This window comes from Ovis aries, chromosome 17, assembly GCF_016772045.2.
Source record: "Ovis aries strain OAR_USU_Benz2616 breed Rambouillet chromosome 17, ARS-UI_Ramb_v3.0, whole genome shotgun sequence".
Taxonomy (NCBI): domain Eukaryota; kingdom Metazoa; phylum Chordata; class Mammalia; order Artiodactyla; family Bovidae; genus Ovis; species Ovis aries.
The window spans coordinates 71,750,758-71,777,723 of NC_056070.1; the positions used below are offsets into that span (position 1 = coordinate 71,750,758).

The 26,966-nt window shown below is 65.1% G+C and overlaps 1 protein-coding gene and 1 long non-coding RNA gene across 4 annotated transcripts in view; one reads left to right on the forward strand and one right to left on the reverse strand.

Annotated features, from left to right (window-relative positions):
- Positions 1–659: 659 nt before the first annotated feature.
- BCR (BCR activator of RhoGEF and GTPase) overlaps positions 660–26,966 on the reverse strand; it is an 85,691-nt gene continuing 59,384 nt past the window's right edge. For all 3 annotated transcript variants that reach the window (XM_027956858.3, XM_042234165.1, XM_042234164.1), the window contains exons 9-23: positions 24,868–24,989; positions 23,792–23,960; positions 22,626–22,745; positions 21,398–21,473; positions 20,022–20,126; positions 19,350–19,424; positions 17,371–17,468; positions 15,814–15,948; positions 7,582–7,641; positions 6,424–6,533; positions 5,183–5,322; positions 4,591–4,725; positions 3,832–3,937; positions 3,310–3,472; positions 660–3,009 (exon numbers count right to left, since the gene is read on the reverse strand). In XM_027956858.3, the coding sequence (XP_027812659.2) occupies positions 2,920–3,009; positions 3,310–3,472; positions 3,832–3,937; positions 4,591–4,725; positions 5,183–5,322; positions 6,424–6,533; positions 7,582–7,641; positions 15,814–15,948; positions 17,371–17,468; positions 19,350–19,424; positions 20,022–20,126; positions 21,398–21,473; positions 22,626–22,745; positions 23,792–23,960; positions 24,868–24,989 (1,704 nt within the window). In that variant the 3' untranslated portion in view covers positions 660–2,919. The remainder of the gene's footprint in view (positions 3,010–3,309; positions 3,473–3,831; positions 3,938–4,590; positions 4,726–5,182; positions 5,323–6,423; positions 6,534–7,581; positions 7,642–15,813; positions 15,949–17,370; positions 17,469–19,349; positions 19,425–20,021; positions 20,127–21,397; positions 21,474–22,625; positions 22,746–23,791; positions 23,961–24,867; positions 24,990–26,966) is intronic.
- Positions 14,520–18,395, forward strand: LOC114108852 (uncharacterized). Its single transcript, XR_003585599.2, has 3 exons — positions 14,520–15,183; positions 15,467–17,114; positions 17,600–18,395. It is a non-coding gene; the product is annotated as an uncharacterized LOC114108852 (long non-coding RNA).

A 26,966-nucleotide genomic window follows, 5' to 3' on the forward strand; every position in this document is an offset into this window, starting at 1 on the left:
ACAGCAATGCAGGTCCCCACCTGGCATGCCCATCTCCATGGGGGGCACGGCTTCCCTGGATACTGGGTGGCTTTTTCCGAAGGCAAGGCTGATGGCAGATTAGGGGACCCATGCTCTGCGGCCAACAACCCAAAGGCTGGGCCCGGGAGCACCGGTGGAGACCACCGAGGCTGAGGGCTTGGATAGGGCTGCTGGGCCCGGGAGCACCGGTGGAACCACCGAGGCTGAGGGCTTGGGCAGGGCTGCTGGACCCGGAGCACCGGTGGAACCACCGAGGCTGAGGGCTTGGGCAGGGCTGCTGGGCCCGGGAGCACCGGTGGAGACCACCGAGGCTGAGGGCTTGGGCAGGGCTGCGCTGGGCGTGGCTGGACCCCCGCCCCCGGCACTGGGCAATGCCCATGTCCCCGCAGCTGTTCACCCCAAACCCAACGGCCCCACGCCTGGCAGGGAGGCGGCATGTGGGCAAGCGGACGCCCCGGGCCGGGCCCATCTGCAGCGGTGCCCACCTCTTCGGGGAGGCCTCCTGGATGCCTGCCTGCCCACTCCACCTGCTGCCGCTTCCAGCCCCAACACCACCCCCAGCCCTGACCCATCAGCCCCATTGGGGGTGCCCCTGGAGCCCCTGGTCCCGGCGTTTCTATGGCAGCCACCACCACGGATGCAAGTCGCCTCAAGGAACTTTAATGAAAGCGTCAGCAGTCTTTCCCTCCCCTCCCTCTGTGGTGGGAGAGACAGCCGAGCTGGAACTCAAGACACACGGCCGCCTAGAGACCCACCACTGGCCCCAGCGTGCGGCCGGGCTCCAGACGCAGGGCCCAGGGCGGCGAGGTGGAGTCCGGCCACTGAGCCTCGTGGAAGGTCACGTCCGGCCCCCAGGCGGTCACCCGCCCACCGGCTTCGGAGATGCCTGGGGACTCAGAGCGACCGCTGAGAAGGTGGGCCAGTGAAGGAACGCCTCGACAGCCGTGGAAGAAAGAAGTCATCCCACCACGCGACAGCGCGCATCCTAAGTAAAGGAAAAGCTGAAACAGGGGGAGGAGGTGCGGCAGGGAACCGGAATTGGCAGACGCTGAGACGGCTTTCCAGTTTCAACGTGATGGGTGCAGATCATGAAGGCTCCAGGGAAACAGAGACCAGGCCACGGCTTTCCAGGCAGAGTGCGTTCCCTCGGCAGGGCTGGACGGGACGGGAAGCCAGGCTAGAAGAGGTCGGGGGCCGGAGGCCCCTAGGAGACCCGAGTCCAGAGAACATTCAGGGACAGAGGACACGCCCCCTGACCTCTGCTACACCCTCATCCCCCAGGGGGACCACAGCTCTCCCCACGAGTCCAAAGTACGACCAAATAAATACAAGATGAGGACGTAAGACCTTCCAGTGGCTTTTCTGTCCCCCGTGTCAGCAAGTCCGCGAGCAGACAGGATGGGCACGTGGCCCCCACGTGCCTGGAGCTTCTGCCCGTCAACACGACGGGGGTAGAGCCTCCCGCCCCGCCGGGGACACGGGACGGGGCCCGGGCAGTGCCCCCCCGTGACTGGTCTAATCCTGTGGCAAACCAACGCCTTTTCCTGAGTTGGTGCCTCTGCTACCCTCCTCTGGTTCAGCGCATCCTCTCTTCCAGCGCAAGTCCAGCCTGGAAACTTCGCCTGTTTCTTTTCTCCTTGCCCCCACCCTTCTTAGAAAGAGGCGATGCAATTCTTCACAGACGCACGTCTTCAAACTACCTAGAGGTGTCCCCAGTTCTGTCTTCTAAGTCAGACGGTCGGGAGGGTAACCAGCCACGTGCTGGCTTCAGCACAGGGGCGCCGAGTGTGTGCGCCGGGCAGGGTCGGCCCCTCTACCTGCTCTGGGGCAGGCGGCCCCACCCTCGGCCTGTTCCCAACCTCTCCCCCCAATTCCGGGTGCCCAGGAGACTTCCGGAGCAGCTCCCGATGGAAAGAGGGCTGCCGTGTGGAGGAAGACGAGATGCCGCTGTGGACACCGCGTGTCCACAGAGTACATTCTAACATCTTAGTGGGTATCTGAATCTTTTTAGGAAAAAAAAAATTAGAAACTGTATAAAACTCAAAAATATTCAAGTATCAAAAGGCTATCCGAATCAAAGTTTAAAACAAGCTGCCGCTACCACCAAGAGAGGAAAACCTTTACAAGAGTCTGCGGGGCGCGAGCGGCGAGGGGGCGCAGCCAATCTGGGTGTCAGGGGTTTGGGGGGGCGCGGTGTGATCAGGGGACTGGGAGGGCAGGGGGCAGACGCGCCAAGGGTCGGAGGAGGCCGGCGACCTTCTGGACGGTGCGCGGGTCCGCCCTCCCCCGACGAGCAGCGGCCAAGTGCGCAGCCCCGGGGCTCCCCTCCCCTGGTGTCCGGGCCCTGCACGTGACGCGGGTCGGTGGGGGGCTGCCCGCGAGATGGGCAGAGACAAAGCAACGGAGGGCAGAGCAGGAGGGAGACCCGCGTCTGCCGCAGAGCCTTCTGCAGAGAAAGCGAAGCCGGGAGGCGAACGGGGCCGGGCGCTGCACGGTGCAGACTCGGCTCCTCCAAGCCGGTTACAAAACAGGAGCCGGGCGTTCTGATCTGGGAAACCGACACGCTCCCGCCCGCACGCGAGGGGCCCGGCCCCCGGGCGTGAAGCGGCGGCGGCGTTTATTCAGGACGACCACCCGCGAGCCCGCGAGTCCGCTCCTGCCGGCTCCCTTCGCCCCCGAGACGCGCAGGCGGCCGTTTCGCGAAAACCGCTCGGCGCGCCCGGCCCCGCCCGGGCCCACGACGGGCGGCGCGCGCCCCGGCCGCTCCCGCCAGGGGGCGCTGTCTCTCGCAGCAGCGCGGGCCGCGGGGGGGGGCCGGCGGCTCCTCCGGGAGGCTCAGCTCCCGCTCTGCGGCTGGAGGGCCCGCGTCCCTGCTCTCTCGGGGCGGGCCGGGGGCCTCTAGACTTCGGTGGAGAAGAGGACGCTCTGCCTCCTGCTGTCCGGGGAGGGGATGGCCTCCAGCTGCAGGAAGTACAGCAGCACCTGGACCTGCGGGGCGGAGCGGGAGGCGCCGGCGGCTCAGAGCGGGAGGCCCCCCCGAAGGACCCAGGGCCGCTCACGGCAGGAGGACCGCCAAGCGGGGCGGGTCCTGGGAGCCCCAGCCAAGAGCAGAGGGGGTAGCCGTGGCCCACCCTCCCCACCCCTGTCTGCCTCGTGGCCCTGTCCCGACCTCGGCCACCTCCCCTGCGCGGCTTGGTGGGAGCCACTGGCGGGACACGGGGTACGGGGGGTGCGGGGGCGGGCAAGCAGAGGCCACAGGTCCAGGCCCGGCAGGCGAGGCCACCGCACCTGGGACATGACCTCCAGGGACCAGCTGTCAGTCATGGACATGGCCTGGCTGGGGTTGGCGGGCGGCTTGCTCTCCTTCTCTGAGGGCCGGAGCAGTGTGGGGCCGAATACCGTGGCGAGGTTGTGCAGGGACATCTTATTCACTGTCTCCTTTTCCGCCACCCTGTGGGGGATTGCGGGGGGGAAACTGCTGTTATGCCACCTCGGGGATGGGGGCATGGAGGTGGGCAGGGACCCAGGCCACCCCAGCCGGGAGGGCGGAAGGGCTCCTCCCCAGCTGACCCACCCCCACCGGGCCGCAGAGGGCTGGAGGCCCACACGGGGAGGGCGGGGTGGGGAGGGGACACCCGAGCCTGCGGCTGGCCACGGCGCAGGGGGAGGCGGGTGACGGTGGTGCCGGTACCCGGAGGGGCACCCCCAGATGGGTGGGAGCACTACAGAGGGAAGGCCCCGGGTGCCAGGGAGTCTGATGGGCACAGGGGACCCACTGGAGCCCTGAGCACCCCAGAGGAGGGGGGCTACCTCTTCAGGTGGTCCAGGAGGAAGAGGAAGGTGAGCAGGTTGGCCTCCGGGAGCGACAGCAGCAGGCTGAGCATGCAGCTCTCCTTTGCCACGGGGTCTGAGAGCGCTGCGGGGCGGGGGTTACTTCACAGTCACAACCCGGGGCTGGAAGGCGCCCCCAGGGCCCAGGCCAGTCACCGTCCTGCCTCCCATGCTGGCCCCCGGTGAGGGCCCTGGGTGGGAGCCTGGCCACCCTGGACACCTTTTCTGAACCTCAGAGTGGTGGAGGGCACCACAGGGACCAGCGTCAGGGGTGCTGGGCACAGCTGCCCTCCTGGCCCCTAGGCTCTTCCCATGTCCTGCTCAGGGGACGCGGGGGCCACAGACCCCCCATCACATGAGCCTTTGCACCTGGGTGGGGGTGGGTGAGGGCAGGTCCTCTGCTGAGCAGCCCTGGGGCAGGTGCAGAGGCTGCGGCCACCCAGAATGCCAGTGCCCCCCACCCTCCAGGTGGGCCCGGGGTCAGGGGGTACTCGAAAGCCCTGACGAGCCAGGGTCTGAAGCCAGTGAGGACAGCAGCCTCCGGACCCCACACTGGCGAGTCCACAGCGTCAGCCCCCCTCTCCGCGACCTCAAGGGACAAGCGCAGAGGTCAGCCCGCAGAGGCCTCCCAGGCTGGGTTCCCGGTCCCCCACCACTCGCAGAGTTTGTGCTGAAACTCGGGATTCCCCCCTCACCAAAGGCGGACGGGAAGGGGGACGGGGGACGCCCCGTGCTCACCAATGCCCTCAGCGAAGTTGGGGTAGAACTCGTCGGTGAAGAGGGGCTCGGGCAGCTCGCGGAAGTAGAGCTTCAGCGTCCCAGCAATGGCGTTCACGTCCATCTCGCTCATCATCACCGACACGTCCTTGTTGTCTGGGGAAGAGCGTGGACGTGGAGGGGAGCCCGCTGTGGACCCGGAGTCGGCTGCACCCTCTGAGCCCCAGCCGGCCCGTGCGGGTCAGCTGGCAGCTGTAACTACAGTGGCGGTGACCCCCACCCGGCGCCACACCGTCCAGGGCTGCAGGCCCCCTGCCACAGGAGAAATCCACCGAGGACAACCCTGGGGTCTCCCGCCGTATCTGGCAATCGGGGCAGTTACACCAGCTTCTTGGCACCAGACTCGCCGACCCCAGGGCTTGGTCACACTCACACACGGGGCGGGGCGTGGGGCAGCTGAGCCCCCGGGGGGAGAGCAGGGGCCGCCCCACGGAAGCCCCTGGTCTTACTTGGCCAGAGCCACGCGGGTGGTCAGGCCGGGTTAGGAACCGGCTTCTGCCAAACCGCCCTCCCCAGCGGCGCACGCACCACGCCCACCCGCTGAGACACTCACTGACGTCAAAGGCCGCCTTCAGGGCCTGGATGTCCGTGGCCACTCCGGACACGCGGTAGATGCCCACCTCCTCCATGCCCCGGCGCTCGATCTCCTCGACGCACTGGCGCACGATGTACGGCACCTTGGACCGCTCCCTCCTGCGGGTGGGGGGGGGGGGGGAAGGGGGCGGTGCCTCAGCGTCCGGCAGCCCCGCCCCCTCGCCCCTCAGCACCAGAGCCTGCCTTGTGTCCCCCCTGGGTTCTGCGTCTCACGATCGTCACAGCCTCCATCTCATCAGGGTCTTTCCAACAGTTCTGGGGGGCTGGACACCCTCCGAGCACACCCGCCCTGGGGGTGCGATCGGGAGGCCTTTCTGATTGAGCTCGGCTACTGGAGGTCAGTCTGGAGCCCCCAGGGGCCCTGGGTTAACGGCTGACTGACTACAAGGGTCCTGGGAAGCGGTCTGGTCTCTGAGTCAGGCGGGGGTGGGGGGACCCCTCCAGGCCTCAGGTAGAGGGGAGCCCCGCGCCCGGCAGGCAGCCAGGCCAGAGGACAGAGTCCGCGGGACCACCTTGGCCCTGTGCTCAGCTTGGAATCCTTCGACGCTGCCCGTCTCTCTTCCGCATCCTAACAGGACAATTCTAGCCCCTGCAGGCAGGGCACCAGAGTAAGAACTCTAAGACTCTTCACAGTAAGAACACAGTCTGGAGGGCTGGTTCGGTCTAGTTTAGCGACTGCATCCACGACCCAGCAGAGTACCGTCCCCAGCCCCTCTCACCAGTGTGCTCGTTGGGAGTCCCTGCTCCTGCCCAGAACCTCCCAGAGGAGCTGGGGGGACGGCTGGGTGTAGCCAGGTGTCCAACTTGACCACCAGTGAGGTCAGGGCCGGGCCAGGCTCCAAACCGGGGAAGGTGGATTCTGGAGGAAGCGGCTGTGCCCCCAAGGCCCGCCCTGAACCTGCACCCAAGTGTCTCCTGATGGCTGACCCGTGATGCGCGGGGGGCAGGACAGGAGCTCGGATCCTGACAAATCCCAAGGCAGGGAAGGGAACCCTGGTGAGCCCGGCTCCGGGGGCAGCACGGGCAGGGGGCAGCACGCAAGGCAGCCACGCACAGAGTGCTCCACGGGCCCGCAAGGGGTCCCCGCACAGCGACCGCGCACAGAGAGAGAGGCCCACACCGTCTCCGTCCTGCAGAGACACCTGGGGCGGGAGCGCCCTCCGCCCTCGGAGACGAGACACAGGAGCCCCGGCCACTCACTTGGTGACCACGGCAATCTTGACTCCGAAGACGCCCGTCTGTTTTCGGGAAGGCATCCTCTTCAGGCTGAACTCCCTGCTGGTGAACTTGATTGACAGCTTCACTTCAATCTGCAGGGGAGACGGGGGGCGCGACCGTCTCAGCCTCCTGGTCCTCAGAGCCTGCTCCCAGAGCCCCGCGATGGCAGGCTAGGGTCCGGTCGGGGGCGGGCCGGGAACAGCCAGGGCAGTCTGAGGACCCGCTCCTGCACAACCTCCCCCCACGACCCTGTGGCTTATGCTTCTCATTTAATCCTGATTAGAAAGCACCATGAGACTCCACGTTGCATGGCAGCCTGGATGGGAGGGGAGTTTGGCGGAGAATGGATCCATGTATCCATATACGTATCCACTGACTCAATGGACCTGAGTCTGAGCAAGCTCTGGGAGTTGCTGATGGACAGGGAGGCCTGGCGTGCTGCAGGCCATGGGGTCGCAAAGAGTCAGACACGACTGAGCGACTGGACTGAAACGGACATGCGTGTGTGTGTGGCGGAGTCCCTTCTGTGCCCACCTGAGACTATCACAAGGCTGTCGCCTGGCTACACCCCAAAACAAAACAGACAGCTGAAAAGAAGACAGCAGAGAAAACGCATAGAAAACAGCGCAGCGACACGCCACCGATCGCCTAGCAAGTGGTGGCCCTGTGCCCTACATGCAACTCGCTTCAGTCGTGTCCCACTCTGTGCGACCCCGGGGACTGCGGCCCGCCAGGCTGCTCTGTGCATGGGGTTCTCGAGGCAAGGGTGCAGGAGGGGGTTGCCACGCCCTCCTCCAGGATGCCCTACAAGCTTTTCTGGCGAGCGCCAGTGCTTTTCCTTAAGGTCTCAATTCTTATGGGGCACCAGAGTCTAATCAGGGGCCTCAGTCTGTATGGGCAGACCCCAGGGTCCAGGCCCCCTCCGTCCCCGTGATGCCCCTGAGCCCCACTTGAGGAGGGACGCCCAGTGCCTGGCGGGTGACCCGCACTCCGGCCACAAGACTCCGGCCTGCGTGGACTCGGGCGAGCACGCTGTGGCTTCTCTGTCTCCTCCAGCCCCGAGGGTCTCAGAAGGGACTGGAACCACCCCAACCCTCTGCAGGCAGCAGAAGCCAGCCCAGCGCCGGGGGGGGCACGTACCCCGTTCATGGCGATGACGGTCCGCTGCCAGTCTCTGTCCTGCAGGGTCTGAGGGTCCAGCTGAAAGCAAGGGGTTGTGGTTACCGGAAGCCCTGGGCATCTGAGCAGAGGCCTGGCCAGGCAGCAAGCCCAAGCCCGCCACTCCTCCACGTCCAAGCAGAATCAGCGGCGGGCCTCGGCCGGCACCTCTCTCCGGAGGCCAAGCGGGGTTCCGACGGAGGACCCGCTAGAAAAGTCCTGGAGCCTCAGAGCCGTTCCGCCCCCAGACCCTCGCTGCCTGCAGCCCAGGCTCGGCTGGGGGACGAGTCAACGGCCACTCCGGCCCTGCACCCTGCTCCCCCGGGAACCCTTGCTTCCCAGGGGTGCTCATGCCCGCCCTGGCAGCCTGGGGGGCTGGGAGCTGTCCTGCTCCCCAACGCCTAGCATCACAGAGGGCTTCACTCAGCTAGGAGAAGGCTGCCCAGTCATGTAGGCGGCACTTTGGGAAGCCTGATTTCAACAGCATCTTCTTCTGGGGGCTGGGGGGTGGGGTGATGTTTCATCTAAGAGCTGGGGACCCTGTCTTCCCCTTAGTGCGGCCCTCTGGCGTGGGGGCCTGTGCAGGCGGGGTCTTCAGTCCAGGCCTGGGAGGTTCTTGGGGCCACACTCTGGGGCCGTGGGGACCCCAGCCTGAGGGGCGGGTGTGCGAGCAGAGAGCTGGCACAGACCACTGGCCCGTGGGGCTTGCTGGCCCCCAGCCACGGTCCCACCTCCTCGGGGGCACCAGCGGGCGGGGGCACCAGCGGGCGGGGGCAGGGGGCACCCAGGGCCCTCGCGGCTCTAGGACCAGAGGAGCTCCTGGGTCCCGACCAGGCCAGGTGTGTGGGGGCGAGGCGCCCGTGTCCTGGCCTCCCAGGAAGCAAGCCTGCTCCCAAGGAAAGGGACAGGGTCCCTCCACTGATGGTAGTTCTATTATTTTAATTAAAAGCAAAGACCTTCTCTAGCCACGCTGCTGTGCAGCATTTGGGTCTTAGTTCCTTGCTGAGGATCGAAGCCTTGCCCTCTGCAGTGAAGCGCGGCGTCGGAACCACTGGGCCCGCCGGGGCATCCCTACGGGCAGCTTTAAACGGGGAGACAGAGCAACAGGAAGACGCCCTTTCCGGTTCCCTCCAGAGGCTGGGGATCCCTGGGCCCTTCTCCCCATCCCTCCCCTCCTCTTCCAGAACTGAGACCAGCACAGCCAGCAAGGGGACAGGGCTGGGGAGGGGGCCCGGTGGCGCCCACCCCAGGGATCCCCGGCCTCCCGCAGGCCCACCTTGCCCTTGTGCACGAGGCTTCGGATGTGGGTCCACAGGGAGGTGCTGCAAGCCCGGTTGCGGCCCGCCAGGCCAGGGTGGAGGTGCCGCAGGAGCGTCTCTAGCGCGGCCGCACCCGGCGTCTCCAGCATGCTTGGCCCCGCTGCCCAAGGGGCTGGCGGCGAGGCAGCAGCGTGGTGGATGGGACAGCGGGCAGGCAGCAGCATCGGGCCGGAGTGTGCCGGGCTCCGGCCCCGCTGCCTTTTGACCCGGCTTCTCAGGAAGCCCTGCCCCTGCAGGCTCGCCTAGTCCCACCGCTCGCTTTGTTTGTGTGGGAAAAACACCCCCACCGGCAGCCTGTTGGTTACGGGAACCCCGATGCGTCACGCTTTCCCTCCAGAGCCCAGAAAAGCCACTCTTCCTTCTCAAGGGGCTGGTTTCCTGCTGGGCAGTTTAGAGACGCTGAGTAACCCGTGTCTGCCCGGCCAGCACGCCACACGGCTGGACCTGCCCCCCCACTTCTAGGTTCTGCGAGAGCCACGGCCGCGACCACATCCATCCCTGCCGGAGGCGGACTCGGGTGGGAGAAGGCCCCACAACCCCTGGAACCGGCCACTCGGCCCGGGGACCAGGGGCTCAGTGCCGCCGTCCACCCCTCCACCTGCCTGCCCTCCGGCCCCGGGGGTGCAGGGGAGACGGTCCACAGGCTGGCCCGGCTCCAACAAACAGCGGGCGGAAGCCACGTGAGGATGGCCCCCCGTGGGCCAGGCTCTGTCCACAAACAGTGCTCATGGCGGACTCGCGCCCGGGCTATTTACAAGACAGGGAAGTGAACAAGCGGGAACCCGGGCTGGAAACGGAGCTCACTGGGGAGGACCAGGAAAGAGCCAGTGCCTCCGGGAAAGCCCTGGGCGCATGGGGTCTGGGGAGGAGCGCGTGGGCCGGGCGGGCGGGGCTCCTCCTCCCCGGACAGAGGTCAGCATCTCCACTTGCCTCCCCCAGGGCACGGGGCATCCCCAGGGCACAAGGGTGGGTGGCAGGCCTAGCGGACGGCTGCCCTGAGCTCTGCCTGGAAGGCCGAGGTGGCCTGGTAGTCAGGGATGGGCGGCCTGACGGACACACTCAGAGCTGCTCTCGTCCACCCGCCCCAGGAGGCAGCAGGACCAAGACAGGGCACGTGGCTCCCTCCTCACCCGCCTCCTTGGAGCTGCGGTTTCCTCCGGGACATGGTCAGCGCCCAGGACGGGCCAGCAGGGCCTCCCCGGCCCTCCGGACCAAGCCCCGCGCGGTAACCTGCTCCCAGGAGTGGTCAGGGAGGGGACGCGGCCCTCCAGCCTCCGTCTCTCTAGCACATTCCCGGAGCTCAGACGGCTGCGTCGCTAACTCCCTCCTGCCCTCCCCCGGCCCCAACCAGGCTCCAGCATCACCCCAAGACCCAGAGGACAGCTCTGATCAAAAAAAGACAAGACAGGGGACGTCCCCAGGCGGTACCGTGGTTGAGAATCCGCCAGGCAAGGCAGGGGACGCGGGTTTGAGCCCTCAAGCCACACCTAGGGAGTCCACGCGCGGTGACGAAAGAGCCTGCGTGACGTGGCAGGGACCCCGAGTGCCACAACGAAGACCCGATGCACCCCAATAAACAAGCAGACAGTAACAGGGGCTTGTCGAGGACGCTGAGAAAGAGGAGCCCTTGGGCACCTCCACGGGGACGTGAACCACTGCAGGCGCTCGGGAAGAGCAGGCCAACAGCTCACGGCGCCAACCCTGGCTGCCCGACCCAGCGATGGCCCCAGCTCTCCACACAGGAAGGAGGAAACCCTCGAGAAGAGCAGGCCAACAGCTCACAGCGCCAACCCTGGCTGCCCGACCCAGCGATGGCCCCAGCTCTCCACACAGGAAGGAGGAAACCGTCTGCTATTGTGCTGATATCACGTTCACACGCGCTCACCGTCACGGCCGCGAGCTGGAAGCAACCCAGGTGGCCCCACAACTAGAGAACAGACAGGGAAGCAAGACGTGCTTTGTGGACACACGGGCGAGGCCGGCCCAGCCAAAAAAGGGAATGTGGTGAGCGCACCGTGACACGGGTGACCCTCAGAAACGTTTCGCTAAGTGGGGGAAGCCAGTCACAGAAACCGCGTCACAGAGCGCAAGTCTGTTTACACAAAACACGCAGTGTGAGCAACTGCTGAGTCAATACGTCCTGTCCGACTCTTTGCGACCCCATGGACTGTAGCCCGCCAGGCTCCTCTGTCCGGGGGATTCTCCAGACAAGAATGCTGCAGTGGCTTGCCATGCCCTCCTCCAGGGGATCTTGCCCACCCAGGGATCGAACCTGCATCTCCTGCCTTGCAGATGGGTTCTTTAGACTGAGCACATCCCATACACAAAAAGCAGATCAGCCTGGGCCTGGGGGTGGGAACAGGGAAACCACTTTGAGAGGATGGAAATATTCTCAAATGTGATTGTTGTTAACAGTCGTCAAACACTGTAAATTACTAAGATCACTGACTTATCTCCCTGATGGCTCAGACAGTAAAGAATCTGTCGGCAACACACAGACCTGGGTTTGATCCCTGGTTCGGGAAGCCTGGCGGGCTACAGTCCAAGGGGTCCCAGAGAGCCGGACGGCTGAGTGACTAACACTTTCACTTTTCACTGGCTTCTTCTCTACTTGAAAGGGATGCTGCGGATGTCAGTCAATGAAAAAAGAGATGCAGGGGCCCAAGCGGGACCCCCGCTAGAGCGAGGAGGGCCTGGGCTGCGGCGCACCGCCCCGCACGGTGGCAGGGACCCTGGGACTAGTCCCGGGAAGCTGAGTCCCGAGGGGCTCCGTGGCTGCACACTTCTGCAGCCTCCAACCGGCCTCAAATGGTTAACAACCACCTGCACCCCTTTCACGCTCATGGGGCTGGAGACCCCGCGGACCTGCCCACTCCAAGGGGCTGTCACCGTTGACGCCCTGAGACAGGTTCGCACCTCGTCCATCCCTGACCACCCCCCAGCACCCCCCCCCCCACTTCCCAGCACCCAAGCGGCCCTGGCACGTGAATGCCCACGGGGAACAGGACGTGGCCAGCCCTGAGACGGCCCTGCTGGTGGGTGGGCCTGCGGACTGATGCCCCTGCCCATCTGCCTCCAGGGATCCCACCCGCACTCTGGCTGGCTGGGGTTAGGGGCAGAAGGCAAGTGCCCCGAGAGCTGAACAACGACGACGTCAAGGCACCCTCTGAGCAGAAGAGACGGACACTGCACAAGGCGGCGAGAAGGAAAACGGAAGGAAGCGACTCGCGACGCCTCGAGGCTCCACCCTCCCTGGGCTCTGCCGACCCCGTGACACCCCCGGCTCCCAGGCCGGTGGCTCCTGAACCCAGGACTCCCCAGCACAGCACCGCCCGGAGGGTCAGGTGGACCCAGAGCCCTGACCTGGGGGGCGAGGACCCGGCTCCCCGGACGACTGGGACGCCTCCGGCCCTGACACCATGTTCGGCCTCTGCCCCTGGCCCCTTGGGGCCTGCTGACCCGGGCTGGCTCCAAGCTTGGACATTGCTGGCTGCTGTGCCCACCCGCTGCTCATGGGAAGGGCTCTGCACTCAGCTTCTGAGTTGAGGTGTGTGTGAGGGAGGGGGAGAGGGCTGGCGGGGGTGTAGCCACCCCTCCCCCACAGCAGGACAGGGCAGGGCCACACACCCCTCGCACGTGGTCCAGCTGGGAGACTACCTAGAACTGCTGGGAAAGACCCCATTTAGGTAGACTGAGCCCGGGAGTCACCGACAGCCTCCCTGAGGTGCCCCCACAGAGATACGTGTCCACGGGGAGGGAGGGCAGCTGGCTGGGGTCCCAGGCTGTCAGCACGACCGGCCTCCCGACTGCCTTCCTTCCTCCTGCTGAGGATCCAGACTCGTAAACAAGCCCGGCTGCCCCCAGCCTGAGTCACAGACCCCCTCCCGGCCCTCCAGGACGTCCCCAGGACTGATGACGGCTCTGAGTCACGCCAGGGCCCAGGAGGGCAGCGGGGCTGGGGACCTGAGTCCGCAGACAAGCCCTCATTTTCCCGTGCCCCGCCATTTGCATCTTTCACAAGTTGAAGGTGTGGAGCAAGCCCGTGTTGACAGGTGCTGGTTGGCACTTCTTAGTAATGAAGTTTCGTGTTTTTCATTAAGGCACGTACACTGCTTTCTTTCAGGCGTGACGCTATTGCACACTCTGACCTCAGTACAGTGTCAACATACCCTTTACACGCACTGGGAAACCAGAAACGTCACGTGACCTGCTCCACTGCAGCACCTCTGAGGTATGCCTGCAGGTCTTGTCTCCAAGAGCTGGGTTTTAGCAAGAACCCTGCTGAAACAAAGAGTCGGACACGACTGAGCGACTGAACTGAACTGCCAAGTCAGTTAAGCAAAAATCCCCTGCCCTAGGGACGCCCCTGGTGGTCCGCCCTGCGGTGCTGGGGGTCGTGGGTTCAATCCCCGGTTGGAGAACTAGGGTCCCCAAGGGCCACAACACAAAGTCCAAGCCCTGAATGACAGCTCTTCTGTGCCGCAACCGCAACTAAGGCCCGACACAGCCAAAAAAATAGAGGGTAAATATTTAAGAAAAAATTTTTTAAAACTCCCACCCTCAATATTTAACCATCCTCAACATGTGACCACGCTGTTCGTCCCCGCCTTCCCTGGTGACGTCCGAATGAGCTGGGCCTGTCTTCAGCAAGAGTCCCACTAGAGCAGCGCCTCCAGAAACCCCCTCAGTCCCGCTGTTATCTGATTACTACCGCTCACTCCCTGGTGGTTCAGACGGTGAAGAATCTGCCTGCCACACAGGAGACCCCAGTTCAATCTCTCTTTCCAGAGAGAGAGCCTCACTCCATAAAGGAGGAACACGAGCGTTCCCTTTCCTATCTGAGACCCCCAGTTACCCAGCAGCAGTGCTCAGAGGCCCCGGTTCAGACCCCGCCACCCCCGGGGCCCCAGTCCTGCAGGAGGACGCAGATGACATCAAGTCCGAGGTTGGAGGAACCAAATTCGAGAAAAGGAATCGGGCACCCAGCCTGCCAGCTCACCACGGGCTGGGCAAGGTGTGGGCAGAGCCTGGGTGTGGGGCACGGACGCTGGGGCAGGGGGCAGGTGCAGGAGGGAATGAGGGGGTGGGTACAAAGGAGGCCAGCCGTCCTCGAGCACGTAGGCGATGACCAAGGCCCCGAGTGATGACCAGCACCAGGCAGCTGCCTGAACACCACCGTGCTCAGAGGCGTCCAGCTCAGGACGCCCACGGAACAGTCCAGTCTGGGCAACGCCCCGCCGTATATCAAGGACAGACCAAGGCGGCCTCCTGCCAGGGCGGGAGACATCGGTTCGATCCCTGGTCCGAGAAGACCCCACTTGCTGTGGAGAAACGTGTTCCACGTTAGCTGCTCACAACTCCTGAGCATGTGCTCTAGTGCCGGGGGCGCCACAACCACTGAAGCCCCCACCAGAGTCCGCGCCACTCGGAGATGAGGAGCTGCAGCGGTGGGAAGGCCGCGCCCTGCAACCAGCGTAGCCCCCGCTCACTGCAGCTACAGAGGGGCCCGCGCTGCGACAAAGACCCAGTGAGGCAAACGATACGTACGTATAATAACAAATTAAATAAAATTTTCTTTTTTAAGTAACCACTTAAAAAAAAACAAAACCGGGACGGTGAGCAGTGAGGTTGGAATCCCTGGGATTCCATGCAGTCACAGCCTCCTGCCCGAGAAGCACCCAGCCCCAGGCACCGTCAGCTTTCTGTCCTTGGGCAGCCAGGACTGGCCGTGCCACGCCCCCCCGGCACCCTTGCCCCATGGTGCCAGCTGGCAGGTGGCGGATGGCGGTAGAGACAGGTGATCAGAGGGACACCCTGGCTCTCAGACCCAGTCCCAAAGGACAGGGGTCCCTGGAGGCCCCAAGCCGGCCAGTTCCCTAAGCAGCTTCTCAGGCATCATGCCCCTCCCGGGAAGCCAGCCAGCCAGCTGTGGCGAGGACTCCCCAGGGTTGCAGCGGAGAGGAGGAACTCTGCGGGGTGTGAGTCACCCTCTCTGCCTGGAGGGTTTTCACTTCCTGCACCGGGCGGGGGGTGAAGGGCGGCAGGGGCTCCTGGGGAGCCCTGTCCTCCCATGGCTACCTGGCACGTCCAGCCACTCCCCCCAGGAGGCCTCGTGGTGGGGTCGGGGGTTCCTGGGGCACTCGGGGAGCAGTCAAGGCCCACCTCCAGGGCAGGGCAGGCAGGAGCCCCCTTAGCTGGGTCTGGTCAGCTGCCCCGTAAGGAAAGAGGGTGCTGGCGCTTCCTCCTGGGGTGCAGAGCCGTGCAGGTGAGGCTGTTAGAAGGACAAGGCGGGTGCTTCTGTGAGAGCTGGGGGGCCCGTCCTGTCCTCGGAAGGCTGAGGGCCCGGAGGGCTTGGACCTGGGGACCCCTCCCCGATCCTCTGTGAGACTTCCTTCTGACCCACCAGGGGCTCCTCTGCCAGCTCTGGGGGCTGGGGGGACCGGCGCCCGCCCCACGGGGGGAGGCAGCTGCAGGCCTGGAAGTGGGGTTTACACGCTGGAGAGGGGGCACCAGGTGGGGAGACTCAAGAGTCTGGTTTTTCCAATTAGAGGCGGCTCCTGACTGCCAAGGGCAACCCTGCAGGGCGCCACGTTGGGCTCTCCAGAGGCCAGGGTGGCACAGGCCTCCTGGAAAAACAGGTAGAGCTGGAATTCCCTCGGGACAAGACGCTGAGTGGCAGACAGGCTGGGTCGGGAAAGGACCCAGGACGGCGCCAGCCCAGGCCTCCCACGGCCGACGATTTGGAGCCGGGCCTGCCTTGCTGTGTCCCCCGACCCCCGCCTCGGTGTCCCCGGGCGTCAAGCGGGGAAGCGCACGGGGCACCCGGAGGCGGGGGGCGCGGGTCCGAGGCGGGGGGATCCCCCGGAGCCCACGGGCAGCGGAGGGGCCGCCTCACCTGCGCCTGGCCCTTGCCCACGATCCGGTCTGCGTTCTCCCCGCCGTCCTCCTTGGTGAGCCTCGTCTTGTGGTAACACTTCTCATAGCACAGGATCCTCAGGGTCTGCGAGCCCTCCAGCTCGATCTCAAACTCCTGCGCCCCGGAGAGAGGAGGAAAGCCCCGGGTTACCGGAAGGGCCCTGCAGAGGGGCGGCCAGCGCTGCCGGCACAGACAGCTCCCCTGAGCCCCCACGGCGAGACCCTCCCCGCTGTCACCCCGCGATGCAGACCCTCGGCAGCCGCTGCCCGGTGAGGATCACACCGCTGGCTAGTGTGGGAGCTTCCGGAAGCTCCGGGCGCCTCTCACGCCTAACCCAAGCTCCGGGACATCTCGCACACCTCCTGAACCACCCGCAGCAGAGGCCCCGGGGCGGGGGGCTGGTTACGAACGAGAACCCCTGTGGGCTCTGGGGGGAGTGTCTCTGGGGGCCCACTGATCACGACCAGCGCCCTCGAGGTGGGTCGACACTGGGGGGCCAGGGTCGGGGACATGGGCGTGCTCTGTCCTGCTGCTGCAGACCCTCAAGCTGCTCCGAGGACAGTCTATTTGAAGGGAAAACATAAACATCGACCCAGGGAGGCAACCCAGGCGAGGCGAGAGAGGGACCCGGGAGGAGAGGCTCTCCTCCAGGCTCTCAGCGTGTCTGCCGCGGGGCGCGCAGGGTCTGCTTCCTCCTCCGTCACCCCCAAGACACCCCAGGAACTCCGGCGTTTCCCAGCAGGGTTTCGCCAGCATGGGTTCTTGGTGGGGAAACGGGGGTCGGGGGTCAGGAGAGCAGGTACTTCTGAGCCTGATTGGGGGGGGCGAGGAACGGTGCGCGTGCTGGGAACCTGCGAGAACCTAGACGGTCCACACGTGCAACCAGGGTGGCGGGCTGCCCTGAAGCCCCTCAGCCCAAGCCCGGTCTCTACAGCCCCCTCGGCATGCGCTGCCTCTGCGGGGTCACGCCCTCCTGGATGAGCCCGCCTGGCTCCGATACCCCCGCCCCGCCCCAGACAGCCCGGGCGCCCGGAGTTCCACCGGCTCCCCAGGACCCCGGTCCAAGGGTGGAGTGTGGCAGGTCTAACGATCACAAACGTGATGCTGAGAACAGAGCCCAGGGTCCTCTCCAGCCAGCAAGGCAACCCCCGCCCCAGGAGCAGAGCCCTGGCTTCCGGGCCTCAAGAGTGTCACGGTGCCCAAGGCTCATTCCAATTTCGGAGCAAAAACACAATGGAAACCTCCCAGATAAACACTCAGCAATAACAAGGGCCTTAACGGTAAGAAGCACTTTGAAGCCCTTTTTCCAGACGCTCTGCCAGCAAAACAAGTGTCTCCGTCACTGGCGGTAGGGGGCGGGGCGGGGTGTGTGTGTGCAGGCGAATTCTCAGGAACACGGAGATAAAATCTCCTGGCCCACCTGCTCCCCCGGGAGATTCCGGGAACGGCTGCTGGCACGGAGGCCGGCAGGGAAGCCCTTGGTGGTCACAGCCCGTGGACCGAGCGCCTCTTGCTTGCCCGGAAGCGGGGCCTCACCTCGTTCCAGTTGGGCTCGGCCGTGTCCCTGTAGACGCGCGTCTTGGCTTTATTTACAAAGTAGCCGAAGGAATCCACCTCCAGGGTGCAGTACAGACCTACGGGGGCCACACGGAGAGCAGGACTGACCACCTGGCCCTCTGCCACCCACACTTCTCATAAAAGCAGGTGTTATTTTCTAAGTCATAAAGAAAAAAACAAGTGTCTTGGGGTATTTTTTTTTTGGTAGCGCTATGATGCCTGCGGGATCTTGGGACCCCAACCCAGGATGGAACCGGTGCCCCCCTCCATCCCCTGCAGTGGAAGAGCCAAATCCTGATCTCTGGACCACCCGGAAAAGTTCTCGGTTTTCTTCCTAAAACAAGACACCAAAGCAGAGCCATCAGGACAGCCTCACGTCTCACGAGGGCAGCTAGAGGCTGGCACCTGTCACGACAATAGCTCCCCTGCTCACGGGCAGTAGCTCCGCCCTGGGAGGGAAGTGGTGCAGGGCCGTGGAAAGAGCTCCGCCCTGGGAGGGAAGTGGTGCAGGGCCTTGGAAAGGGGCTCGGTCCATCGGCGTATTAACGAAGTTCTCCAGGCAAGAGTACTGGAGTGGGTAGCCTTTCCCTTCTCCAGCGGATCTTTCCCGACCCAGGGATCGAACCTGGCTCTCCTGCATTGCAGGCAGATTCTTCACTGTCTGAGCCCCCAGGGAAGCCCTGTTAATGAAGCTACTGTAGGGTAAAGCGAAAACGTGTATTTGAATAAGTATTCAGGCCTATTCAAATCAGTTATGGTTTTGACTTTTCCAACAGAAACGGTGTCGCTCCCTCTGAAAAGCGGCTCTGCTAAGGGATGAACGCCTGTGCCCTCACGCTCGCCCATGTGAGCGTCCAGTTGGGCGCCTTCGGGTGAGTCTGCAGAGCTCTGCAGGCATCACAACCGTGCAATTTTAGTGCATTTCCGTCACTCCTGAAAAGAGCTCTCTGGCCCATGTTTCCCATTCAACCACAAATCTATAATAAATCTGCTTTTTTTGTCTATCCAAATCTTTTGCTCATTTTTAAAAGACGGGGCTATCTCAGGCATGGCACTGTAAGCCTTCTCGATATATCCTGGATACAAAGCTCTGATCGTATCCACCCGGCCTGGAAACAGTTTCTCTTCTGGGGCTCATCAGGCACGTCTGGTTCGGTTTTGTAGCGACGGTGGCATGGTCAGAAGGGTGCGTGCCCCGTGTCCTCCTCCAAGGGGCCCTAAGAGCTTGGGGGTCAGGCTGACAGGTGAGTGCGTGCTGAGCCTGCGCCAAAATGCGACCAACCCCCACCACTCCAGAGTGGCTGGGACAGATGGCTCCAAGGGGAAGGATTAAAAGGGTATCCCTTCGGCATGTCAGAGCAGCAAAACCTCCCCGGCACCAGGGTCAAGGTGCCAGCCCTCAGCCTCCTGGAGACCTAGGCTGCATTTTGTTGATGTTCAAGTCGCTCAGTCCTGTCCGACTCTTTGCGACCCCATGGACTGCAGCACACTAGGCCTCCCTGTCCATCACCAACTCCCGGAGTCTAACTCAAACTCATGTCCACTGAGTCAGTGATGCCATCCAACCACCTCATTCTCTGTCGCCCCCTTCTCCTCCTGCCCTCAATCTTTCCCAGCATCAGGGTCTTTCCCAATGAGTCAGCTCTTCGCATCAGGTGGCCAAAGTATTGTAATTTCAGCCTCAGCATCAGTCCTTCCCATGAATATTCAGGACTGATTTCCTTCTCTGTAGCAAAACCTGACCTCTACAATTGCACGACCTGCCTGCAGGGAACAGCTCCCAGCTCCCAGAGTCTGAACAGCCAGGTGCAGGTGAGGGCTAGGTCCACCCCGGAAAGCAACCCCACACCCAGCGGGTGTTAGCGAGTACCACGCCTCCAGGGGGTCAGCCCCCTCCCTGGTCCCCGCACCCTCCGGCTCAGGGTCCGGCCACCTTACTCCCCACACCAGCCACCTACTTGAACTCTGCTTAAAGCCGGTGGCAGAGTGGACGATGACATTCAGGAACCCGTAGAGCCCAGGAGATTCGTCATCTGTGCAAGAGACCAGACAGGTGAGCGCCCGTCCTCCTGGGAGGGGCAGGCAGCAGGCAGGGCTCTGCTTCAAGGACCCTCATGGGTGGGGGTGGGGGACACCGCGTGGCTGTCACTGGCTTAGTTGGGGACCAGGCGACAACGTGAGCAGAAACACATCCGCTGTGGCCTCCACTCGGCCTTAGGATGGAGCGCTAAGTTCACAGTGTGGGCAAACCAGGGACGGAGACGAGCTCTCAGGACAGGAGAGGGGCGGGGAGCACGTCACGTGGATGAGGCACAGTGTGCAAAGCATGCTCTTGTGTGCGAGCGCGTGTGCACGAGTGTAACAGTGAACGCAGGTGCGGCACGACCACACGTGGGGGTGGGTGGGGGGACGGGAAGCAGGGCCAGACCGGAGCACAGAGGGTCTGAGGAGCAGCTCGGAACTCGGGACCAACTCTCTGGTCCCCTGGGTCACCCCAACTTGTCCCGTCCACTCCAGGGGGACGCCGACAGGAGCACACACACGCCCGGGCATGGAGGCCCCGGCCCCAGGACAGCGCCGACAGCAGTAAGGATCGGCGGCCTGGAGGGTGCGGGGTGGGGGCAGCCCACCTTCCTTGTTGATGGTCAGCGGGATGCTGTGGACGGTCTGCAGTTTGACACACGAGTTTGTCAGCATCTGCAGCTCCACGGACGTCAGCGAGAAGCTCTTGAAACCTGAGACGGGGAAACAGGGGCGCCAGCCAGTGAGTCCACCCGGCTCCTTGGAACTCCGGGACCCCCTGGAGTGTTTTTTCCAGCTACCCTCGCAGCAGGCCCTCAGCACACCCCGGAGAGGAGGCCCACAGCGTCCACGTGCTCCCAGGGAGGAGCCGCTAAGGGACGGGGGGCGTGGCCCGGGGAGTGTGGAGGGACTCTTTGCAAGGTGCTCACACAGGGTCGCCTGCCACCTTGGCTTGGCCATATGGCAGTTGTGAGGGGTGACCCGGGGCAGCTTCCTGTGGGGTCTCCCCCGACACCCAGCACAGCTCTGTCCGCTGCGCCCCCGTCTCTCCCCCAGCTGGGGGAACAGGCCTCACTTCTGAGCAGAGGACAGCCACTGTAAGTAGTCTGGGCCCCTGGTTGCAACAGGACACCCGTGACGGGAACATGGGCGGGGTCCCAGGCACCGGCCGTCAGCGCCACCAGGAGCACCCCATCCCCAGAGACGGTGCCCTGGGGGGGACAGGGCAGAGGCGTGTGGAGCCCCCCACCCACCCGGGATGCGGGGTTCAGCCTGGCTGCCCCTGCAAGAGGCACACGCGGGAACCTCTCAGCAAGAACGGCTTGGGAGTCCCAAGTCACCGGGCGGGGGGGCGGCAGGGAGCAGAGGAGGGGAGCAGGCAGCCGCAGCCCCGGGTCCCAGGCAGGCTCTGCCCTCCAGCCCTGAAGGCAGCCAGGCAGCACGGGACAGCTGTGAGCTGAGCAGGAGAGACCTACTAACACACAGGGAAGCGCCCAGAGAAGGGCCCGTCCTGGAGCGGGGTGCAGCCCTGTCCCGACAGCGGTCAAGCACAGGGGAGCAGGGCCAGCAAGGTGTGGCCGCCCAGCCGGGCTCAGCCAAGGGCCCCGTGGCGCCAGCATCTGCTGGGCTGTGTGGCAGGGTGGCGGGCAGGCGAGGAGGGGGTGGAGGAGTGCCAGGGGCAGGCAGGGGTCAGGGCAGGAGACCCACCAGGCAGGGTCGGGGTGGGGGAGTTCAGGAAAGGCCAGGGGAGCAGGGGGGTTCATGGGGGGAGGTCAGAAGGCAGGCTGGCGGTGGGCAGTTACGGAGGGCAAGGAGTCCTTTCAGGACAGCCCCTCCTCAAGCATCTTCTGTGTCAGAGCTCCAAGGCACACCTCACTTGGATGAGTTCCACGGCCCAGCCCGCTGGGGAAAACGAGCTCAGAGACCGCAGGGCCAATGCCCGAGCCCGCTTCTGGAGCCCCCGCCCGGCCCAGGGGCCACTCACACTTCTTCTGCTGCTCCCGGACGCTCTCTCTCCACTCGGCCCGCTCGTAGTCGGAGGAGATCAGGAACGTGTAACTCTGGGGGCAGGGGGAGAGCACGCCCCAGTCATCACCACCCTGCTGAGTGGGTGCCCAGCAGACCGGGCTCTGTCCCGGCCATCATGTGGAGCCAGCAGCGAACCCGCTCGGGGCGCCCACAGCCCCGCGCTGCACTTGTCAGAGCCGGGGGGTAGCGGGGTGGACTCGCAGCCCTGCTCCCGCACCCCCTGCCCACCTGGGTCAGGGTGATGCGTCGCAGCACGGGGCCACCGGGTCCCCAGGACGGATGTGCCGGGGGAGGGCTGATGCCCACCAGCCTGGGCGAGACCGGGCTGAGAGACCCCCGCAGAGACCCTGGGCAGGCGCGTGATGCCCAGAGAAGAGCCCTCAGGGTGGAAGGGAGGTGGTCCCTCAGGCCCACGGGCTCCCAGACTGCATCCTTGCACGGAGAGCCTGTGAGCCCCCAACCCTGTGGAGACGCCGCTGGAGTCCCTGCCACCTCCCAGCTGTGGGGGTTCGGGCCAGAGCCCCTAAGGGGAGCCCTCGGGCCCGTGTGCCATGCTGCACAAGCCTCTAGGGCCGAAGAGGGACCACAGGCAGCCAGCAGCCAGCGGGGTGGGGTGGGCGTGGCCTGGGGTGGGGGCGTGGCCAGTGGGAGAATGGCCGTGGTCTACAGGATGTGAATGGTGGGTAGGGCTGTGGCGGGCGGGGAGTGGGGCGTGGCCTGTAAGTGGGGCGTGGTCTACAGGGTGTGACCGGCAAGTAGGGCTGTGGCCGGCACGGGGCGTGGTCAGCAAGCTGTGTGACCACGCCCGTGACTGGCGGGCGGGGGGCGTGGCCTGTGGGCGTGACCGGTAGTTGGGCCGACATGTGGGCGTGGCCTGGCTGTCACATGGGCGTTGCCTGTGGGCGGGCGTGGCCTGCGAGGTGCGTAGTCCGCAGAGTGTGACCGGGGAGTGAGGGCATGGCCTGTGGGCGTGACCGGTAGTGGGGACGGGCCGGCATGTGGGCGTGACCTGACCGTCACGTGGACGTGGCCTGCGGGCGTGACAGGTAGACAAGGGGGAGGGGCGCACGCCGGAGGCATATGGGCGTGGTCTGTGGTGGGGGCGTGGCCTGAGGTGTGTGTTCGGCTGAGCGTGGCTGGCGGGCGGGGGCGTGGCCTGCGTGGCGTGGCCGGCGGTCACTCACCTTCCCGTTGCGGCTGTGCACGCGGAAGGCCATATTCGGGGACATGAGGAGCAGCAGCGACTCCTGCTCCGACAGCTTCTTCCTCAGCCTCTCGATGGCCTTGCTGCCCTTGTTCGCTCTCTGCGGGGAGAGGGTACGGCTACATGTCCAGCCCCGACCCAGCGCTGCGCGCTCCTGCTCAGCCTGCCCACGGGCCTGGACCCTCGGGCCGCAGAGGACAGAAGCCCGTGGACAGAGCCTCGGCCACACCGTCCAGGCCAGGCCCAGGCTGCCAGACGTGCTCACTGCACGCTCCCTGAGGGAGTAAGGCTTCCTCTCACTGACCTCCCTTCCTTCACTTTCCCCAAACTTTGGACAACCTCCAGGGGCCCGTCGTGACCCTGAGGGCCCCGCCCTGCTCCCGGGTCTGCAGATTTTGGCATCGAGTCACCTGGGAGTGAGGGTCCTGTGCAGGGCGAGACGCACCCCCAGGACCTGGTAGGGAAAACCCTCTTTTTTCCTGCCGTGCACCGCCCTCCTGAAGCCTCTGTCCCAGGGGCACGGCCTGGACACGTGCAGCAGTGGATGGGGCTCGACAGCCCTTGGGACACTGCCCCGGCCAGACTAACAGACAACCCAGAGTTTGTGCTGGCCCGGAGCTCCATGCCTCCCCCATCCCCCGGGGTTTCTGGAGCAGCAGGGAGGGCGGGGGGGGGCAGCAAAGGACGCCTGTCCCGCTGCACCCACTGCAGCAGCTGGGGTCCCTGGACGTCAGCCTTCTGGGGACCCACCACGTGTTTGGCTGCCACACAGTTCCTACAGACTGACCCCACAGGTTGGGGGCTTGCTTCACTGTTCCCTCAGAACACTGCTCCTCTCCAGAAACCACCAGGGGTCTGCCAGGTGCAGGTCAGACCCTCCGGAGGGGCCGTGTCCCCCACCTGGGACTCGCTCCCCATTGGGGCAGTTATAACAGGGACAGCAAGGCAAACCCCCCGCCCCCTCCGCCCGAGCCTGGACAGCTCCGTCTGATGGGATGCCTGGTGCTCCGAGTGCTCTTGGGGTCCCAGCAGGTCCCAGAGACCCACAGTGGGTCAGAGGCCCAGCAGAACTCGCCCACTGGGAGGTGCTGCTGCCCCCGGAGCTGCAGAGCCAGCCTGGTCCCCCCCCCGGCCCTGCCCGCGCACCTTCTCTCTCTGGATGTCACTCTTAATCTGGGAGATCTTGATCTTCATGGCGTCCAGCTCCTCATCCAGCACCAGGGGGATGCTGGGCGCGGCCTCCGACTCGTCCACTGTCTGGAAGCTCAGGTCCGTGAGCGGGATATACCACTTGCAGTCGTACTGCTGGGTTTTGCTGGGTGGGGGGGTGGGGGGCACGTTAACAGGCTGCCCACCTTCCTCTCCTTAAGTCACTGTTTTTCAGTCTGGGAGCCCTGAGGTCACGGCCACGACGTCTACCTGACCTTCAAACCCTGTCTGTGGTCCCCGAAACAGGCCAGGATGAGGTCACAGGGGGACACTGGCGACCCAGCCCCAGTGACCCCTGTGCAGGGACACTGCTCACGTGGGACGCAGGCCCCAGGGGTCTGACATGCCTCATCCACTCTTTCCTGACACGGCAGACCACCTAGGCTGCCAAGGACAGGACAGGACTGCAGACGCCCCCAGGGCTGCAAATCCACCCAGTGTAACCCCCCCACTCTTGACAGACGGGGAAGCTGAAGCGCTCTTCTGATTAAATCCACTCAGCACGGGGACGGCAGAGTGGCTGAAGAGCCTGGTCTCTTCCTTCGTTGCTGCCCCTGCACCCTGGGCGATCTGATCCGAGGGGCCGGGTGGGGTCTGCAGGCCACAGCTGAGAGCCACGCAGAAGCCACTGCGTTCTTGGCCATCGGCTGGTGATGTCTGCCAAGGGCCAGGGCGGGGCAGGCACCATGCATGCCCCACCTGCTGCAGACCCCGCACCCCGGACCTCTCTCAGTCACGACCTGACAGCCCCCCAAAGTCACAGTCGGGCTCCCCTGTTCCTGTTAAGAGTCAATAGCCCAGTCACTCACGCTGACCCAGGATACATGCTAATGATGACCTCTGACCTTGAGCCTGGCACTGCGTCCAGCTGGAAACAGACTGTAGCTTAACGAGAGGCCCACAGGAGGTGACCTCTGCAAGCTGACTGGCAAGAACACCCAGTCTCCTCCTGTAGATACCGCCCCGGGTGCCCTGGACCCCGCGCCGGGCCGGGGCGCCACACGGCCACTCACCCCCCGCTCTGCTTCTTGAGCTTGGTGCAGAGCAGCAGGTCGGTGAAGAGGAAGACGTGCCGCAGCTTGCGGGCCCCCTCCACCAGCTCCACCATGAAGCTGTCCTTGAGCAGCTGCCGGTGCTGTGAGCAGGGCGAGACGGGGTGGTCAGGGCAGGGGTCGGGGCCTCTGCCCCCACCTCCACCTCCCAGCACCCCCTCTGCCTGCAAACACCTCACACCCCTTGCCCTCTGTCCATTAAAGTACCCAAGAGCCTGGGGCACACGGCCTGTGGGGGAAGATGCGTGGAGGCCGGAGAGAGCAGCCCAGGGGATGGAGAGCCCGTCTGAGCAAGAGCAGCCCGGGCCTCCCTCCCCAGGACAGCCCTAGAGACCCGGGCGGGAGGCCGGCCAGGAGAAGAGGGGACAATCTCGTGTGGGGGACCACCACCACACCAGCAAGAAGGGCCCGGTGCTGAGGGTGGACAGCCGCCTGGTGAATGGGGAGGGGCCAAGCAGAGAGGACTCCGAGAGGGGGGCAGTCACGCTCAGGGGCAGGCCCGGATCTGCGGGCATCAGAAGGCCAGGCAGGGGTCCCCCAGATGGGACCCCGCATTCCAGTCCTGCTCAGGTCACGGCCCGCTGATGGACAGAAGCCCACACAGGGGTCACGTGTCTGATGCAGGCCCCGAGCCCCGAGGAGGCCTTGAACGGTGGGCGGACTCGAGGCACCAGCGCCCTGGCAAGCCCTGCGCCTCTGCCCTGGGGGCTTCCCTGAAGCACAAGGGCGGGTCTCCCCAGCTCAGACAGGTCCAGGGCGTATAGCAGTAGATCGGTCGCCAGCTGACAACCAGCAGCCACCACCTCGTCACCTGGACCAAGGCTGTGCCCTGCCGAGGACAGGCGCAGAGGCTGGGGGTGGGTCCTTGTGCCCATTTTACAGACAGGGAGCTCCGCCACCCACCCCAGCAGTGCAGAAAGCGAGCAGGGACTCAGGGGTCTGTGCCCGGAGGGAGAGGGACTCTGCCCACCCAGCCTCAGGGAAGGCCCCTCAGAAAATGCAACCTTCCCCCCAGTCTGCGACGGCTGGGGTTGGGGGGGGGGGGGGGTGGGGCAGTGCAGCGCGTCAGGCCCGCTCATCACGCAGAACTCCAGTGCTGCCTCACCGCGGCCGCCCCCGGCAGGTCCAGGCACCCGCACCCTACGTTCTTCTTGGGGAGGCTGTGCCTCTCTGAACCCCCTGCCAACGCTCACCCAGAGCCCCCCAGAAGCTAGTGCAGCCTGGGCCGGGGCCCCCACACTCACGTCACCATCACGTGCGGGTGGGCTCACGGCAGCCCGCCAGGCCCTGGCACAGAGCGCAGACGGTTCACATGGGCGCTGCCCACGCCGACCACACCCTACGTGCAAGAGTAGGAGGGCTGCCCGCGTGCCAAGGCCACGGCGTGCGGTCACAGCCCTCCACCAGCCTGTGGCGCTGGGGGGTGTGCGGGCGTGGGCACCTGATGGCTGGGTATGTGCTGGGGTGGGGGCAGGTCCCAGGATGCTTTAGTCCTCAAGAGACAAACGGGGCGATGTCCCCTCAGCAGGGACTCGGCAGAAGGTTCTCCAGCCCCGGAGGCAAGACCGGGGGACCTTCTGTGAATTGCAGGGGGGACCTTCTGTGAGTTGGAGGGGGAACCGAACGGGCTGAGCTACTGGCCGTCGCCAGCAGAGGGCGCCCGACCTCCAGCTCAGAGGAGGACGGTCCCCCGGGCCGCAGGGCCCGAAGGCAGAATCGCCCGGGGTCCCGGCCGGACGGAGCCCCCGTGAGCACCCCCTCTCCCCGCCCCGGGCACCACCTGCATCCTCCAGGGCCGCCAGCATCAGTTCCCGCACCCGCCCCTCCCGGCGCCGGCTGGGGGTGGGGAGACTCAGGGCAGACTTGGCTGGCAGCCAGGCCGCTCCCCATTCACCCTGGGGGCCGCGACGGGCTGTCTCTGTGTGTGCCTGAGTAGGCGCGGGCCGCTGTGTGTGTGTCCCCTTGGTGTGCCTGCGTGCACACACGTGTCCTCCCTACCCGTGTCCCCACGTGCCCACATCCCGGGGCGTGTGGGGGCTGGCAGGGAAGGTGCCAGGGCT